This window comes from Schistocerca gregaria, chromosome 8, assembly GCF_023897955.1.
Source record: "Schistocerca gregaria isolate iqSchGreg1 chromosome 8, iqSchGreg1.2, whole genome shotgun sequence".
NCBI classification, from domain to species: Eukaryota; Metazoa; Arthropoda; class Insecta; order Orthoptera; family Acrididae; genus Schistocerca; species Schistocerca gregaria.
Genome location: NC_064927.1, coordinates 453,204,872 through 453,224,324, shown reverse-complemented (window position 1 = coordinate 453,224,324; position 19,453 = coordinate 453,204,872). Strand labels below are relative to the sequence as shown.

Genomic DNA, 19,453 nt, shown 5'->3' with positions numbered 1-19,453 from the left:
TATGTTAGTCCTTTCCGGCAACTCCCGGTTCCTGCAGTCTGCCTTTCTCTTTCTTACTTCATCAATGCTGCTTCATATACTGTATTAGAAATCGTAGCTGTCTTTACAGTTCATAATCATGTCTTCTAAAAGGAAACATGTTACGCTAGACCTCAAGCAGAAACTTGAAATGTTAGATAAGTTAAATCGAGGTTCTTCGCAAAAAACTATTGCTGCTGAGTTCACTGTTGGAAGAGCAACTATTTATGACATCAAAAAGAAAGATGATGATATTCGACAGTACTCAAGACAAATGGACAGTGAGTTGGGAAAACGGAAGGTTATGCAAAAGAGTAAGAATTTAGAACTGGACTCAGCTGTTTATAGATGTTTCATACAACATAGTAAAGGAATTACAGTCAGTGGGTGGCCCGATTATAAAGGAAAAAGCAGCTGTATTTAACAAACAACTTGGCGGTAGTAACTTGTTTGCAGCAAGCAAAAGATGGCTCTCAAACTGGAAAAAATGACATGGTATTCGGCAGCTGACAGTCACCGGCGAAAGTCAGGTAACGATAAGGATGCTGATGAGTTTGTAAGCAAGATATGGAAGATAATAGAGGAAGAAGATTTAACTGCTGATGCCTTGTATAATGCTGATGAAACAGGACTCTTTTACAAGATGCTTCCTTCAAAAATATTAGCTGCCAAGAATGAGAAGGAAGCTCATGGTTACAACCAACAGAAACAGCGCATAACATTAATGGCATGTTGTAATGCAAATGGGAGTCATAAACTACCACTTATGGTGACCTCAAAATCTCAACATCCATGTTGTTTTCAACACACTGCCGTAAATACTCTACCAGTGCAGTATTGCGCTCAGAAGAAAGCGTGGATGGACAGACAAATATTCTCTCAGTGGTTCCATGAAACATTTGTGTCAGCAGTGAGAAAAGAGCTAAAGAAGAAAAAGCACCCACTGAAAGCTATCCTTATAACTGACAAATCTCCCACTCATCCTTCAGATGTTTCTCTAAAGTCTGATGGTATACAAGCACTCTTTCTCCCACCCAATGTGACAGCCTTAATTTAGCCCGGGGACCAGGAATTTTGGAATCGGTTAAACATCATTATTGACATTCACTTCTCGTCTCCTTGCTGAATGAAAGTGAAGGCGTGGAAAGCAATTAACGTACATGATGTTGTGGGCAGGGCAAACTGGGGTATTGGTCCCAGGTATATTGGGCATTAAATATTCGTACTTTGTGAATTAGATTCTATCGTGTTATAAAACTGGCCGTTTGTGCCAAAACAGTCCCATTTATTTGATGTATGTTACAATTGCTGCTGTATTTTGGATTTGATTTTATCAGGGAAGCAAAAAAAATATCGGTCAAGCTCATTGCTGTCTGATTCAAAAACAGAGTTTATTGTGCGGTGTTGTTCCCTGTGTCTCTAGTAAAGCCAACCAATGCCCTTGAACAGTGCAAGGAGATGCTTTACCAATGCTTTGCAAGACACGATTTCTTCAGGTCTGGTTGATTGAATGTTTTGTATCTTTTAATCTCCAGTGCCTCACATTTGAAGATCAAATGTGATGTGGATTCCTTGCCAACACCACACGTCCTGCATTTGGGGGTCTTCTATTATCCCCTTTGTATGTAGAAGTTTTTTGAAGTTCCCATGGCCTGTCAATAGTCCAACCATGAGTTTTATTTCTCTCCTATTCAAGCCCATGATAGACTGACTTCTCTTGGAACAAGGCTCCAGCACCAATAGTTTTTGCTTTTGGACTATAGCCTATATTCTACGTGCTGCCTCCTTGTCCAGTCTTGTAGTTTTATTACCATTATCTTGGTGATTGTGAGGACAGGTTCTCTGGTCCAATAAATGGTGTCATTGCCCCGTCATGACCAAACTATCGGCTTGCTCATTACCACTAACCTCTGAGTGACCAGGGACCCACAATAGGTTTACCCTGTTGCTTTCCCCTAGCTGCTCAAGGACTTCGTGGTGTTCTGCCACGATCTTTGATCTTGTTTTCAGAGGCTGCCAGTACTTTCAGGGCTGCTTGGCTGTCCGAATAAATGAAAATGCTACGACCTTTGTAGCGCCTTCGCAATGTCTCTCCAGTTATTACCTTCAATTCATTTGGCAATGCATTGAAGTATTTTGCTCCATTACTATATGGACTCTCTCTCTCTCTCTCTCTCTCTCTCTCTCTCTCTCTCTCTCTCTCTCTCTCTCTCTCTCTCCCTCTCTCTGCTGGGTGTGCTGCTAATTGTACCTGTAATGGCTAAGTAGGCCTATCTCTGCACCTTAGCAGCTACCTGCTGTTCTACCTTTTTCCACCACACTGTAGCCTCATAGGTGATAATAGGTCTTAATACTGTGGTGTATATCCAGTACATACTCTTGGGGTTTAAGACCCAGATTTTACAACAAGCTCTCCTGGTACTCATTGGAGTACCTCTCGCCTTGGGACAGGTGCTCCTTATATGAGGGGTCCACAATAGTTCCTCATCCAAGATTACCCCTAGATATTTCACTATCCCCTTCACTGGTCGAGTTTCATCGAGACGCTTGAGATTCCAATGTGTGTGGTCTGATGAGGATGTCTCTAAAGCCACATGCCATTGTTTTACGTAACTACCCATCAAAGTGGACCCGAAGGTTATGCTAATTACTTCTTCCCTTCTTTTATTCCTAAATGTAGGTCCCTTGCCCCTATTGAGGACCTCTAAGTTATTAGCTAGAAGAGATTCTAGAAGGTTCTCACCTCTACTGTTGGTGTTGGTGCTGCCCGAAACTAAGTTGTGGGCATTAGCATTGCATCCAACAAATCATTGGTCGCCCTGTTGTGCACAGTCTCCTCACCTGAGGAGGAGCACTATCCTCATAAGGTAGGTATTCCGAGGCCATTACAAATGCCCACGTGACACCTTCCTCACGTTACCGCATCCTGATGGTCACTAAGTCCCTAGAACAAAAGTATGCTATCGGCATGAAGGGAATTCCATTTTTTACATTAATACACTTTCTGGTGTTTCTAGCGTAAACCAGCTTACCTCCAGTGCCGCCGAGGCCTGAAACGCCCTCTTTATATTAATGAGGTTCCTGAATCGGGGCTATGTCCACTTGCTGTCCTCCCAGATGATGACTCGAGTAGCAGTGGCCCCTTTCGTATGTTGCAGATTTATCTGCAGCAAATTCAGTTTCCATCTTGCCGCCATTGCTGCTTCTGATGTCTTTGTGTACCCTGATGGCAACCTGCCAGAACTCAAAGAATAGCCTCAGGTCCTGTTCCTGCATTGCTCTCAGGCAGGGACTTCTCTTGGACTTCCACCACAAGGGTTTGGCCATTTGGTGCAACTTTCCGGTTGATTACCTTCCAATCTGCTGTTGAGACTTTTGGGTTTTGAAAACCTATTTTCTCAATTAGTCTCTCTGAAGATGTATCCTTAAGGCGTTTTGGCACCCAGATTAATATCTTTGCAGTCTTTAAGAGCTCAGCTGGTGTCTCTACCAGCATCAGCATTAATCACCTTGCAGGACAATGAAGTTTTTTAAATCTTTTCCACTTGGGCAGTAAATTTATTTGAAATGAAGTGTTTAATTCCACAATATTGGCTCGTTTCAACATGTTCGCTGCATTTCAAGTGCATGTTTTCATCTCCTAGCATGTAAGGCATTATGCCATAATAAAGAATCAAACATGAGATAATACAGTACTGGTACTCCAAGAAAATTTACATCCCGAAAACCACACTGGAAAGCTTAATATCAGTTAGAGACCTACTTCATTGGGAATCTGGACATACGAATTTACACTTTAAGCCAAATTATGCATTTTAGTATGGTTCATGAAACTCCGATGCTCTTGAAGTATCCTCTGAGGTCTTGTGTGTGTGTGTGTCTCTCTCTCTCTCTCTCTCTCTCTCTCTCTCTCTTATTTTTTATTTTTTATGACATAATGTAAGCTCTTTTAATGTTTACACACACAAAAATAAGGGCTTCGTACGTCATCGTAGCTGCGCAAGCGCAGTGACGTGTGTTATCTGGTGCTCTATGGCAACTACTGGAACAAATCTGTTTCTTACAGGTTGCAGGACAATAATTGTAAATGCTGGTTTGGAAAGCGCTACTTTCAAAGTAAATTTCCTTTTACGCAAGATGAACTGCGCACGAGACTATACGATGAATTTCTTAAATCGCAGTGTGTTTGACTCTCATTTAAAAATCAACTCTCTGATGACTAGCCATTTAGAGAATTTTGAGCTCAAATCGGACACTTAAGTTATTATTAAAAATTTTACTGGCTCATTTGTGTGATGTATCGTAAAGTGTAAAACGTGCAAAAAAGATTCACATCATATGTGAAAGCTTAGCTTCTCTTTCAGCTTATTAACCTTAGAGACCAATATTGTGTGTGAAAGCTTTTCTTTTCTTATAGTAACACTATGTATATTAATTTAGACTATTAACTTTTCATGTTTGTGTGTTCGCACTACTCGACAGTGATGCTGCTATTGGCTGACTACATCACGTGTCCTATGCTCTGAATATCCGCTATCATCGTCTGGCGAGATCACCTTTCATAATACGAAAATGTACAGCGTACATGTTACTGCACATCAAACATCTTTCCAAAATATGCTTTTTCCCCTGAGTTTTGTTTTCTAAAGTGCTGGTAAATTCTACACAGATGCATAAATCAATAACTTTTCAAAGGATTGATATGTTTTACAGTTTCGACAGAAAGTATACTGTCACTTAATATTGAGAAACTGTATTTTCACACCAGAGAAAGTGGGTTGTCAACTGGGAAAAATCTGGGATTTTTTTTTTTACTTGTTCATGTATACACCCTGAACCTTATTGTGTGCTGAGGCCAGTAATTAGTGATAGTAGAGCGAATGATAATCATAGAGCAGATTACTCACCACAACTGTGGTTTGTAATTAAATTTCGCAAATTGTTTGGTGCAAATAGTTAGGCTGAGTCTTAACTAATTTTCACTTTCTTGTTGGAAGACTTATTGCCCTCCCTCCCTTTCCTCCCTTCTCCCCCTCCCCCCCCCCCCCTCCCCGACCTTGAATGCACTGGAAGTTGAACTGGAAAATGTATTCTTCTACTGAGGCTAACTCTGAGAACTCAGTTGGTGGTGGTGTTCACACGTAGCAAATGTTAAATGTGTAGATGTGGGGGCACAGTTCCAACCACATCAGAAGCTTGAAGTTACAAGCAGTTCTTGCCTGTGCTGGTTCTAAGTCCATTTTCTCTATTTCAGCTAGTAAGTAGGGCTGTCTGTTCTCTCAAAGATTAATATTTTTAAAAATTTCATCTGTCATTGATAGTTTAGCTGTCACATAGTTGTTACTTGTATTGTATTTTTGGTCACAGTGGCACATAAAGGATTCCCCGCACCAAAAGATGTTAAATCGATTATGGAAGAAGTCTTAGGATCTCAGTACAGTCGATTCGATCCTGACAGGGAGTTGAATAAAGAACAAGAAGCAGATTTATCGGCATTCCTCAAAGGTTTGTAGTTAATTTACTTTGTGTGTTCTGTCATCAAAATTTTTGAAGAAAATGTAATTATTTGCATTTGTGTTTTCAGGTCTTAAAGTGGAATACAAGCTGCCAAACCAGAGTGCGTCAAAACGCACATATCGCGTCAATTCTGCCAAGTCGAGTGCCCTTAGGCTCGAGTGAGTGCAGACAGTTAATCAATACAGGGTCTCATTAACTGTCTTTTCATTGGAACTGCCACATTTTTTATTTTTCTATAAGAAAAAATTGAGAATTTACTGAATTCGGCACAATTAGTACTCAAGAAAGTTACCACTCAGTAAATAAGCGCAGTGTCAGCATAGTCGCAAGGTTTTTGCTGCCCCCCGTGTGTAGTTCAGAATCTCTTCTCTATGCGAACCAGGAGATTCTCATACAATTGCTGTAAAATGGCAGTATATCAGAATTAAAATAATTCACTGTCTCTCTTGTTGGTAATTACTTTTTCAGGTAGGCAATATGTCTGTAAAATATGAAATTTTCAATTATTTACCTGAAACTGGGTAAATATAATAGATCAGATGGGTGCACCATTTGTCCGTCAGCTGAAATGCATGTGTCGAGTTGTCTGTGTGTAAGAGGCACCGTGCAAGGAAGGTTAGTCCTGTTGTCTAAATGGCTGAGTCAGACCACAGTAGTTTGAGATACTGCCTTCTGGTTCTCAAGTCAACAGGTCCTTGAATGCATGCACATCAATAACTGCAGTGTCTTCCTCAACAACACAGTAGTAAAACTGGCTATTTGATTGTGTAAGAATAATTTTGCCATTAACCATAAAGAGAGGGTCAGGAGGAATGGTCAGTATTGAGGGATATGGTGGGAATGCTTACTTGAAGCGAAAAACTTCAGATGGACATATGCATTATTCTGAATGAATGGTTTCATAGTTAGAAAATGTTTGACATACATTGTTATTTTTTTTCTGTATGGTTGCATACCACATCAAGTTTACATGTGTACACACATACAGCAGTTATTAAACATTATGACGTGCAGTTTGCAAAGTTCCACACGGTATGAACAGGAATTCGACATGTCAGAAAGTACCGATTGTGTTCTTATACAGCAGCAGAAGCACCAAGATCACTTAGCCTGTAAATGTATGCCACATCTGCATATTCTTCATTGGTGTAGATGTGTGGCATTTTAGCCAGTGTGTGTACACAGACAGGTAACTAGTGCTCCTCTCTGATGGTGTCAATCCCTTCCAGTACGTCACTCACAGCACGCTATCTACAGTTGTGCAGTCAGTGGGCTAGTTTAATGGCTAAAAGACATCCCAAACAGAGGTTGAAAGTAGTGAGGTAGTATAGGCCAGAATAAAACACCAAAGAGGTATGGTGTGTAAGACACATGTGTGCCGCTAATCCCAAAACAAATATACGTTAAATCATTCGGAATAGGCTTTATGTCCATATGAAGTTTTTTTTTTTGCTTTAAATGAGCATTCCTCCAACCCTGAATACTGATCATTACTTCTAGGACACCCTGTATAGTCTCATCACAAATTGCAAAATACAAAACTACATAAAATGTGTGATACATTGCTGCTGACCACACATGAAGTGAGAATCCCAGTTTCTTAAAGAAGTAAATTAACAGGGCTTGTTGAGAGTTGTTTCAACCACTGAGTAAAGTGGAGATTTCCATTCTGGAGAGATGATCTATGTCTCTCGTCAAATAATGTCTCAGTTTGCTCAGAACTGGGCTGTGCTTGTGGTTAGTACTCCTTGACACGGAATGGATGACAGATTTGTTTAGTCTTCTCGAAATTGAGAAAATATGTTGCACTGTTAATACCTTTGACAGTTTACACTACAATGAGATTTGTTCCACTATCAGTATGTGTAGCTGTGTGTGTGTGTGTGTGTGTGTGTGTGTGTGTGTGTGTGTGTGTGTGTGTGTGTGTTTTCTAATGCTGTAAATATTCTTTGTCTTGCAGGTTCAAATTGGATGATGGTAGACAGATAACAGTGGCAGAGTACTTCAAAAGAGAGAAGAATTATACATTGAGGTATCCCAAATTGCCATGCCTTCACGTTGGGTCATTGAATCGACCCAATCCGATTTTCTTACCAGTGGAGGTAATGTATTGGATGATACTAAGAGAGAGGGACATTCAATAAGTAATGCAACAGTGTTTTTTCCCCCCTTCCTGAAAGCAAATTGTTTTTATTGATGATTTTAGTACTTTATATTATTGCCCACTCTTGTCGCTAGAAAATCCAAATTTTCAACATAATCCCCATTCACTGTGACAGCCTTATGCCCTCCCTGTTACTGCCCCCCCCCCCCCCTTCCATGTTACTGCCCCCTCTTCTCCTTCCTGTTTGTGCCTGATGTCCACCCACGCGTTTGTTGCATAGCAGGAGACTGGGTAACGGGTAATTCCCAGCCCAGAGTTGGCATGTAGGGCCCGCAAATACTCCCTGGTACAGGCCAGGCCCAGGGAGAGTTGACTGAATGATCTGTTACCTTCCTCCTCTGCTGCTTGGTCCCTCCGTCTGTTGTTTGGGAGGTGTGATGTAAGGTGAGGACAATCACCTAAGGCGGGGAGGGGGGGTGGGGGTGTCCCTTTGGATGGCCCCTGGTTGGAATGGAAGGAGTGGCCTTCAAAGACACTGGCAGTTGTAGGGGACTTCTTCCCAATGACTGATTTTCCTTCTCTTTCTCCATGTGTTTCACATAAAAGAAACTGGAATGAGGTTCCTGCCTCAATTTCTCTTCCTGTTGCACCTCGATATCTAGTAGTCTCACATTTAGATGAAAACCAGACTTTTGCTACTGTTAACCCCATTGTTATACAGAAAGTCATGGATGGCATTGTCGGCCCTGTGAAGTCATGCTCTCGTCTCTGCAATGGAACTCTGCTTTTGGAAATTGATAGTGCTCTCCAGGCCCAGAAACTACTCGAGGACGAAGTCCTCCACAAATATCGTATAAAAGTGGAGGCTCACAGGACACTTAACTCATCCCGTGGTGTTATCTACACCTGGCTGTTGGATTGTTCGAAGGAGGACGAAATAACTGATTATCGGATCAGGGCTTTACTGCTGTTAGTTACGAAGAAGGAAGCTGCTGATTTGGTGCCCACTTGCACATTGTTCCTGACTTTCACTCAGTTAACACTTCCTACCAAGATAAAGGCAGGCTATGAAAAGATCTCTGTGCGTCCTTACATTCCAAATCCATTGAGGTGTTACAAATGCCACCAGTTCGATCATACCAGCATATCATGTAAAAACACAGCCAAATGTGTCACTTGTAGAAGGGATGCACAAGAGTGCGCCTGTCCTACTTGTTCCCCCTGCTGCATCAATTGTAATGAAGAACATGCTGCTTCTTCTCGTTCTTGTCCCATCTATCAAGACAAGTGGGCTGTTCAGGAGGTAAGGGTGAAGCAAAAGGTACCTTTTCCTGTTGCCCAGAAACTGTTGGTCAGCCATAAACCTAATGTCTCTTTGTCTGGGAGCTACAGCACTGTGTTAGTCTTTCCCAGCCCCACAAAAAGCTTGGCTACGCAAATTTGTGATTTACAGTTCAGTTTGATGGTGGCAAAGTCACCTCACCTTAGAGCTGACACTCCGTCTCCCGTTTCCCGGGCTGTAGATTCTGCTACCTGCTCTTCGCCCTCACCAGCGAAGACGGTTGCAATGCAGCCAGTGAACCGTTAATTCAAAAAGGATTATTCCCAGGACAATTTCTTGTGTACCTCAAGTTTGCAGCCGTCTGGCTCTTCTGCAAATCGCCAAATTCCAAACAATCATCCAAGGGCAAACAGTCTTCCCCCTCTCCGACTCATTGGCCGTCTTTGACTCATCGGTCCTTTTCAACTGCCTGACACCAGGGAAGCTCTTCAGATCTCGCCAAGTTGTGGATGAAGATCCTCCACCTGTGGATTCCAGTGGCCGTGCTCCCTTGACAGCTCCTGCTAAGCGGACACCGAAGTGAGTGTTTCTTATTCATTCTCTGGTGTTCCTAAATTTTATGGCTCTTTTACAATGGAATATCCGTGGCCTTCGGTCTAACAGGGCAGATCTCAAGCTGCTCCTGTGATCACAAGTCTGCTTGTAGTTTATCTCCAAGAAATCAAGCTAGATCCTCGAGACCATTTTGCTCATTCCCATTAAACTTCGCTATGGATGGACCTTCCCCTTACTGTGGAGATTCCTGCTCATGGTGGAGTCATGCTGCTTCTGTGAGATGATGTTTGTCATCATCCTATCCCCTTACCCATCATTCTCTTTGGGGCTCGCCTCTCGCCTGCTAAAGAGGTTCTCTTTTGGCGGATCTTCTTAATCATCTTAATCTTGTGTGCCTTAACACCAGTGAAGCCATGTTTTTCTCTGATTCCATGCACACCTATTCCCACTTAGACCTCTCAATCTGCTCTGCCCAGCTCGCTCGATGTCTCGAGTTGTGTGCTTTTTCTGATACTTGCTAGAGTGACCACTTCCCACGTGTGACTCACGTGTACAGTCATACCTTGACACAGTGGCTCACTCATTGGAAATTCTCTCTTGCTGACTGGAGGCTCTGTTCATTCTTATCAGTCTTTGACGAATGGCCATTTCCCAGCTGCTATGATCAGGTCAAGCACCTCATGGACGTTATTCTCTCGGCCAACGAAACCTCTATCTCTCGTACTACTACTTCTCCCTGTTGGCTCCTTGTCCCTTGGTGGACTGTGGAGTGCGGCAATGCGATTCGTACCCAACAAAATGCACTTTGTGTCTTTCACCATCATCCTACATTAACAAACTACACTCCTGGAAATGGAAAAAAGAACACATTGACACCGGTGTGTCAGACCCACCATTCTTGCTCCGGACACTGCGAGAGGGCTGTACAAGCAATGATCACACGCACGGCACAGCGGACACACCAGGAACCGCGGTGTTGGCCGTCGAATGGCACTAGCTGCGCAGCATTTGTGCACCGCCGCCGTCAGTGTCAGCCAGTTTGCCGTGGCATACGGAGCTCCATCGCAGTCTTTAACACTGGTAGCATGCCGCAACAGTGTGGACATGAACCGTATGTGCAGTTGACGGACTTTGAGCGAGGGCGTATAGTGGGCATGCGGGAGGCCGGGTGGACGTACCGCTGAATTGCTCAACACGTGGGGCGTGAGGTCTCCACAGTACATAGATGTTGTAGCCAGTGTTTGGCGGAAGGTGCACGTGCCCGTCGACCTGGGACCAGACCGCAGCGACGCACGGATGCACGCCAAGACCGTAGGATCCTACGCAGTGCCGTAAGGGACCGCACCGCCACTTCCCAGCAAATTAGGGACACTGTTGCTCCGGGGGTAACTGCGAGGACCATTCGCCTCCAGTGGTGTCGTGACAGGCGTGAATGGAGGGACAAATGGAGACGTGTTGTCTTCAGCGATGAGTCTCTTCTGCCTTGGTGCCAATGATGGTCGTATGAGTGTTTGGCGCCGTGCAGGTGAGCGCCACAATCAGGACTGCATATGACCGAGGCACACAGGGCCAACACCCGGCATCATGGTGTGGGGAGCGATCTCCTACACTGGCCGTACACCTCTGGTGATCGTCGAGGGGACACTGAATAGTGCACAGTACATCCAAACCGTCATCGAACCCATCGTTCTACCATTCCTAGACCGGCAAGGGAACTTGCTGTTCCAACAGGACAATGCACGTCCGCATGTATCCCGTGCCACCCAACGTGCTCTAGAAGGTGTAGGTCAACTACCCTGGCCAGCAAGATCTCCGGATCTGTCCCCCACTGAGCATGTTTGGGACTGGATGAAGTGTCTTCTCACGCGGTCTGCACGTCCAGCACGAACGCTGGTCCAACTGAGGCGCCAGGTGGAAATGGCATGGCAAGCCGTTCCACAGGACTACATCCAGCATCTCTACGATCGTCTCCATGGGAGAATAGCAGCCTGCATTGCTGCGAAAGGTGGATATACACTGTACTAGTGCCAACATTGTGCATGCTCTGTTGCCTGTGTCTATGTGCCTGTGGTTCTGTCAGTGTGATCATGTGATGTATCTGACCCCAGGAATGTGTCAATAAAGTTTCCCCTTCCTGGGACAATGAATTCACGGTGTTCTTATTTCAATTTCCAGGAGTGTATGTCCGCTACAAGCAACTACATGCACAGTGCCGTCGCACTGTCAAGGGAAGCAAGAAAGCATGCTGGGTTTCCTTCACCAGCTCGTTCAACAGTTTTACTCCATCCTCTCTCATTTGTGGTGGCCTGCGCCGGCTCTCTGGGAATACTGCCCACTCCCTGATCCCTGATCTGATTGTGGCAGGAAATGTCATAGTCAACCCTGCAGATATTTCCAAAGCTTTGGGCTGGTACTTTGCAGAGGTTTCAAGCTCTGCCCACTACAAGCCTGCCTTTCTTCCTCGAAAACAGGTGGAGGCGGCTCGTGCACTCTTTTTGAATCGAGAATGCTACAATACTCCTTTTACTATGAGGGAGCTTGAGCGTGCTCTCTGCTCGTCCTTGTCGTCTTCTCCTGAGCCAAATACAATCCATGTCCTCATGCTGCAGAATCTTCCTCCTGCAGGAAAACGCTTTCTCTTCGATACTTACAACTGTATTTGGACAGACGGTGAATTTCCCATGCTTTGGCATGAGGCTTCTATTGTTCTCCTACCTAAGCCTAGTAACGATAAATCTCTTCCTTCCAACTATCGTCCAATTTCCCTTACTAGCAGCGTTTGTAAGGTGATGGAACGCATGATCAATCATCGATTAGTGTGGTGGCTAGAGTCGCACCATCTTCTCACTAATGCTCAGTGTGGGTTCCGAAAGCCCCGCTCAGTGGTTGATCATGTTGTCACCCTGTCGACATTCATCGTGAATAATTTTCTATAGAAGCGTCAAACAGTGGCTGTATTCTTTGATTGGGAGAAGGTGTATGTTACCTGTTGGCGGACATGCATTCTACGTACTATGCACATAGGGGGCCTTCGCAATCGTCATCCCACTTTCATCCTGGAGTTTTTAACAGGCAGAGTTTTGTGGGTCTTTGTGGGTTCCTCCTTATCCCACACCTTTCCACAGGTGAACAGGGTGCCTCATGGCTCCATACTGCATGTCGTCCTCTTTGCCATAGCCGTCAACCCAATTATGGACTGCCTTCCTGCTGGCATTTCCAGCTCCCTTTTCGTTGACTACTTTGCTATTTATTGCAGCTTCCAGCAGACATGTCTCCTGCAATGCTGTCTTCAGCATTGTCTGGACCTTCTCTATCCGTGGAGTGTCACAAATGGTTTCCACTTTTCTGCTACAAAATCAGTTTGCATCAACTTCTGGTGGTACAAGGCATTTCTTCCACTGTCATTAAGACTGGGCGATAATGCTCTCCCATTTGTGGATGCAACGAAGTTCTTAGGGCTTGCATTCTATGGGAAACTCAGTTGGTCTACCCATGTGTCCTACCTCGCTGCACCTGGTCCCTCAATGTCCCTCGTGTATTGAGTGGTACCTCTTGGGGAGCTGACCGGACTGTCCTCCGCCTCTTTGATCTCTTGTCCGCTCCAAGTTGGATTATGGATGCACTGTCTACTCCTCTGCACAGGCTTCTATCTTAAACTATCTAAATACAATCCACCATTTGGGGGATCCGTCTCGCCACTGGTGCCTTCTGTACTAGCACAGTTGAGAATCTATACGCAGAAGGCAGAATCCATACGCAGAAGGCAGTCAACTACCACTGTCATACCGGCACGACATCCTACTCAGTAGGTATGCATGTTGGCTTTCTTCCAGGCCAGGCTACCCAACCTTTGACCCTTTCTTTTGACGACATTCTTGACCACCAATATGAGATATATGTTTCTTTTCTGCAGCCTCCTGGCGTCCGCTTTAGTCACCTGTTTCAGCAGCTGCAGTTCACACTTCCTGCCACTTTCCAAATGGGTGAGAGCCCTTCACCACCATAGCTTCAGTCACAGGTTTGTGATCATTTTGACCTCAGCTCGTTTCCGAAGAATTCAACTCCGTAGCTGACCTGTCGTTGAAAATTTCGCTCACAGCTAGTCGATAGCATATTTTTGTACAGTGATGGTTCCAAGTCCACCCACGGTGTTGGCTGTGCTTTTGTCATCGGGGATGATAGGTTACAATACCGGCTCGAGAAGCCGGTATTGTAACCTATCATCCCCGATGACAAAAGCACAGCCAACACCGTGGGTGGACTTGGAACCATCACTGTACAAAAATATGCTATCGACTAGCTGTGAGCGAAATTTTCAACGATAGGTCAGTGCACAATTTTTACTGCAGAACTTTTTGCCCTCTATCATGCACTTCATTACATCCGGAGGCACCAGCTCACTCGCTGTGTGATCTACTCTGACTCCCTTGGTGCCCTTCAGAGTCTGGATGATCCAGATCCAGTCCACCCCTTAGTTATGTTCATGTGGGTTCATGGCCATGTTGGTGTGCCTGGGAATGACACTGCAGATGCTGCAGCCAAGGCCGCAGTCCATATGTTGGCCCAACTCTTACTCTGTTCCCTTGCAAGATATTCGTAGTTTTCTCTGTCAGCATATCACGTCATTTTGGCATGACCATTGGTGCTCCCTTCATGGGAACAAACTCAGAAAAATTAAACCTCTCCCAACAGCCTGGCAGACTTCCTCCCGGCTGTCTCGCTGTGAGCAAGTAATGTTAGCTGGGTTGTGAATAGGGCACTGCCGCTCTAGTCACTGCCACTTCAGTGGCAACCCTGCACCTAGCTATCCTTTCTGTAGCCATCCATTAACAGTAACACATTTCCTGATCCTCTGCCCCTATTTTAGCCACTAACATCTCAGGGTTGGGCTGCCGCCTGCTTTGCTGCACATTTTGGTGGATGATGTGCGAGCTGTGGGTCACGTTTTATGTTTTTTTAAAAGCAATAATATGACGAGAGATTTGATTTCTACCTGGTGACTCCAGTGTCTTGTCGACGTCTTTTAGATACTCTTCCATAATGTCTTGACGTTGTAGATTTTTTTCTTCTTCCTTTTTTTCCCAAAAAAAGGAAAGAAAGAATTACTAGCAATAAATGAAGAGCTGTTGCATCACGCAAATTAGAATGAAATATTCCTTAAGACAATCTTAACTGATGATGAGATGTGGGTCTGCAGTTATGATGCAGCAATCAAGGTTCAATCTTCACAATGGTTTGGGAAGAGTTCTTGAAGACCAAAAAAAAGCTCATTAGGTCAGATAAAAGTCAAAGCGATGGTGATAGTTTTCTTTGACTTTAAAGGATGAGTTCTTCATGAATTCACATCACAAGGACAAACTGTTAATTTATGGTACTATCGGGATGTGTTGCAACGCATGTGAGAAAGAAACGGCCCAAAATGTGGCCAGACAATTCATGGCTCTTGCGTTATGATAAAACAACCACACATTTGGCTGTGTTGGTGTGTGACTATTGCACAAAAAGGAACATCACTGTGCTGGCTTATCCTCTGCACTCTCCAGACCTGGCCCCTGCACACACTTTTTATTTCCAAAGTAGAAAACCTGGTTGAAAAGATGAAGATTTGCAATGATAGAAAAGATAAAAGAAAAATTTGCAGGCCGCGCTTCGTGCAATCCAACAACAGGTGTACCAAGACTGAATTGCGGAACTGGAAACGACATTGGGAGCAGTGTATCAGTTGTAGAGGAGGGTATTTCGAAGGAGACCATGCACAACAAGTAGAAGTCAAGTGTAGGAAAATATTGTAGACAAAATTCCAGAAATTTTTGAACAGACCTTGTATGGCCCAAAACTGAAGATTTTAGTGGTTTGCAGGAAATACGTTTGTGTTTATTATGAATCTGACTGTCCATGGCAATAAGAACATCTGAGTGGCAGCCAAAAACCACATCAGAGTTGTTCTCTCTCTTATGAAATACCTGCAAATAAGAGTGGTAACATGAAACAGTTATCTTCTGAATTATACAGAGCAAAAAGTAGTAGCCACATCGTTTGTTGACAGTAGTAGTATTTCATTCTTAGCTACTGGAAAACAAGCAAGTATTACTTTGCAGAAATGAACCATGAAAACTTCTTTTCAGTGGAAAATTAAAAAAAATCACAAATAGCAAAAAGGCGTCGAAGGCGAACCAATTGACTTGCTAACTATGAGATGGATCAGAATTGAGAAGGCCGAACCATTCGCTACAAATATAAATCTACTTTCTCGCCAGAAATGTCTATTGTCTATATGGAAAATGGAAAGCCTAGCCAATGTTCTACAGGCTCTTCTTTATAGCACATTGATTGATCTCCATAGCACAAGGGGAGGATATAATGAACTTCTTGAAGTTTATACGTCCTATTCATCACCAGTATTAGTTTTTGAAGACTGCATGGGGTGTCCTGCAAGACGAACTTGATAGTGATGACACAGAGCAGAGGCAATTTGCAAAGTTGTAATCTGTATTTTAAGCACTTTTCATTTCTATTAGTGACATTTTGTATTTGTACTTTGAGTACTATTTTGTTACAAAAATACATATGACTTTTTCAAACGTAAAAGGGTTTTTTATGTGTGCGTATTTGTTCCATAAAGTTACTTGTATACAAACCATTCGGAATACTTTGACTACACCTTTCAATTGGCAGTGTGACTAACTCCATACAAAGTAGCTTTTCTTGTGGGGGAGACAGAATTGAAATTTTTTATCTATTTATAAAGTGCTGAAAACATAACCTTAATTGTAAGAAATTAATTAGTTTATTCTAAATGTGCTGAAAAAATTGTTAATTCTTTATAGATCAGTAGCTTTAACTGTTTGTACCAAACATATTCATTTGATGGAGTTAGTTAGCTAGGCTTCTGACAGCCTCATATATCTCAAAGATTAACTCCACTTTCATGATGGATGTGACAAATATTGGAAGATAATTGGTTCTCACAAGTAATAATTTGACTAGTAGATGCAATACATACTAACAAGTACGCTACTTGTCTGTGGTCCAACTTGTCGTAGGCAGAATTCTCAACTTGTTAATTACGATTTAAGAGGAAATCTCCCTCTGTGGAAAAGGGTACAGACTTTAAATGTTGGCTGATGAAGAACTTGGCTTTATTCACATGTGTGAGCAGTGCATTTAAAATTACTTGAATATGTGACTCAGTTAGTACAAAGCTGAGTAAACTTCATTCCTTTGAAAGGGATGGGAATCTTACCCTCTTTTTTTTTTTGGGGGGGGGGGGGGGGTCTTTCGTTTCTGCAGTTACTCGAGCCAACTTACATTATTTACCAATGAAACGTTGTATAACTTGGTAGGATCTTAGACATGAGGGGTCTGCAGCTGTGAGGTTGTGAGTGAAATGAAACTCTATAGCTATTAATTAATGAAATTCTTCTCTAATAAAGGACAGATGTGATGGCATATTGAATTTGGTACAGTAGTATTTATAACTGTACTGTAGTACTACATAGAAACCGTTTTAAAATCATAATTGTTTGCAGCTTTAAAGTTCTCAACACAGGCTGAAGATAGTAAACTGTTTATTTAGTGTTTCTGGACTTCAGCCTTAAAGTTTTCGTGTACTATTTTGATAAAGCTCTTTGTGCTCTGTCGTCTGTACCTCTAAAGTATTGCTGTATTGAGTGTGAGGCTGACAGCCCAACATCGAGTGTTCGATTTTAGTAAACCATCTGTTCGATGCACATTCTCTCTCTCTCTCTCTCTCTCTCTCTCTCTCTCTCTCTCTCTCTCTCTCTAATACCCCATTTACTTGAAATATGAATAAGATGTTATTATTTATAAAGTTCTAATTAATTATGTAGGCTTTATCAGTCAAAGAGTGGTCTAAAGTGAGCCAAAAAATTTTGCTGCAACTGCCCCGCCCCCCTCCTTTTTTTAAGCATCATGAAGGAAATAAAATTTTTTGGACACTGAATAAAAATAGTTTAACCATATGCTAATTAGAGCAAAGATTTCAGTTATTGGAATTCAACCTTTTTCTTTTTTTCTCACCAAGCTGTGCACCATACTACCAGGACAAGTTACATTCCGAAAGATGACTGAACAGCAGACATCAACTATGATCAGATATGCTGCAACTTCGACGGGTGATAGGATGCAGAAGATTAATACTGCTGTAAGTATTAATGTATACTCTTTTCTAGTTTTTGACCCACAGAACTTTTATTAATATTTTTTATGCAGGGTTATGTTCATGTACTTTCCTGTTGGGAGTTCTTTAGAAGGCTTGTAATATTGACCACTTATTATCTCGTAACCTTCATTGATGACTGGTAACACCTCATTATATAAAAGTAATCCTGGTAATAAAAAAGGTGACCTACAATATTCTTTACACACCCCAGCACTTGGCCGCCACATAATAGGAGAGGTCGCCATCAGCCTGGCACATGTCAGTCTTGTTTGTCAGCACATTTGGCACACTGTTGCTTATGCATCGGAATGCCACACTGTGCCCACAGCACTGTATCACACATCAGCAGCTGCCAGCTGCTCTCCGGTGCACATCTAGAAAGCTGCATCAGTTAGTGGAGTCAAGTGACAGTCTTGGAAACGGCGCAACTTTGTACAGCTGCTGCTGTTGCTAATGAACAGTCTGTAGGGATGCGAGAGGACCGTAAAACTGTAGACATGACATTTGCGGGAGTGCCAGTTGCTGTCCCCCACCAGTGGGCAATCGTTGACACACACAATCCATGCAAGACAGACATAAATTTGAAGAAATATATGAACTCATTAATGAGGTCACAGCAGAACTAAAGGAAAGTAATATCTCCCTCAGTATCCTACCTTCCTTTAAGCACTCTCTACCCGCTTATATCTCGAGCCAGGTGCATTTGGAAGGGCAAAAGGACACGCCAAAACAAGAGTGTGCAAAACTAAGACAAGAAGTTGAGATTTCTTGCTTTGGCAATAGTATACAAGACTTAGAATCGATCAATTCTCAAAGATGGTCAAGACTGGAAAGCCAGATCGACATTTTGTAAGATGAGAACCACAGGCTGAGCATTCTATAAAAGAGATGCAGTCAGAAAAATTCCAACTTCATATAGCAAATGAATAACAAAAGATGGAAATGCAAAAGCTAAAATTCAAAACCACATGGGCACCAACATAAGCCTTTTTCATTGTAATAGTTGCAAGCAGCAAGGAGCACAACACAATTGAGATAAACATTTAAAACATTAAGGCAGAACAAGCTACAACATTGTTTGTCAAATCAAATATGAATAACATTCCCAAAAAGATCAGGGAAGAGCTCATGGCACAAATAATTCCTTGCAAACAAAAACTAAAACTAAAAGCAGTGTGCACCACCCCAACAGTGGTGATCATTGAAACTGACACCCAGAAGGATTGGCAGCAACTACAAGAGAAAACCAGCCCAATCAAGGAAAACTAAATAAAATGCAAAACAGCAAAGAAATGCCGGCAACTTATAGCGATGCAGCATGTTCCAGGCATATACACTGAACAAATATTACTGGAACTGAAATATGATCTAAATCTATCTGAACACATGGCCAAAGAACAATACACTCAAGAAGCCAAACTGAGATTCAAGACTGGACCAAAGGGTAAAGGATTTTTGAACAGTGTACTCAACTTAAGCTGTCATGTGAGGAGCATTCGACTTAGTCATGGCAGGGTTTTCCTGGGTTTATAGTTGGTAATGTCAGACTTCATGGCCATACCATACTGCTCCAAGTGCTGTGATCATGACCACACTACCAAAAATTTCCTGAGAAACAAAGTAATGTGTGGGGAAGGACGACATAAAAGTTAAGATTGTCAGGAAGAACAAAATGCCATTGGATGCACACGCTACACAAGAAGAGGCAAAGGAAAATCGTGTAACGAAAATGAGAGTGGACAGTCAAACTTACCGACGCATGTACACCAGGCAACTTGAAAAAATAGATTATGAT

At 42.9% G+C, this 19,453-nt stretch overlaps 1 protein-coding gene across 3 annotated transcripts in view; it reads left to right on the top strand.

The window, feature by feature from the left end:
- LOC126284212 (protein argonaute-2-like) overlaps window positions 1-19,453 on the top strand; it is a 210,182-nt gene that overhangs the window by 121,053 nt on the left and 69,676 nt on the right. For all 3 annotated transcript variants that reach the window (XM_049982981.1, XM_049982980.1, XM_049982979.1), the window contains exons 10-13: window positions 5,386-5,523; window positions 5,603-5,693; window positions 7,496-7,637; window positions 17,521-17,640. In XM_049982981.1, coding sequence (XP_049838938.1) covers window positions 5,386-5,523; window positions 5,603-5,693; window positions 7,496-7,637; window positions 17,521-17,640 — 491 coding nt within the window. The remainder of the gene's footprint in view (window positions 1-5,385; window positions 5,524-5,602; window positions 5,694-7,495; window positions 7,638-17,520; window positions 17,641-19,453) is intronic.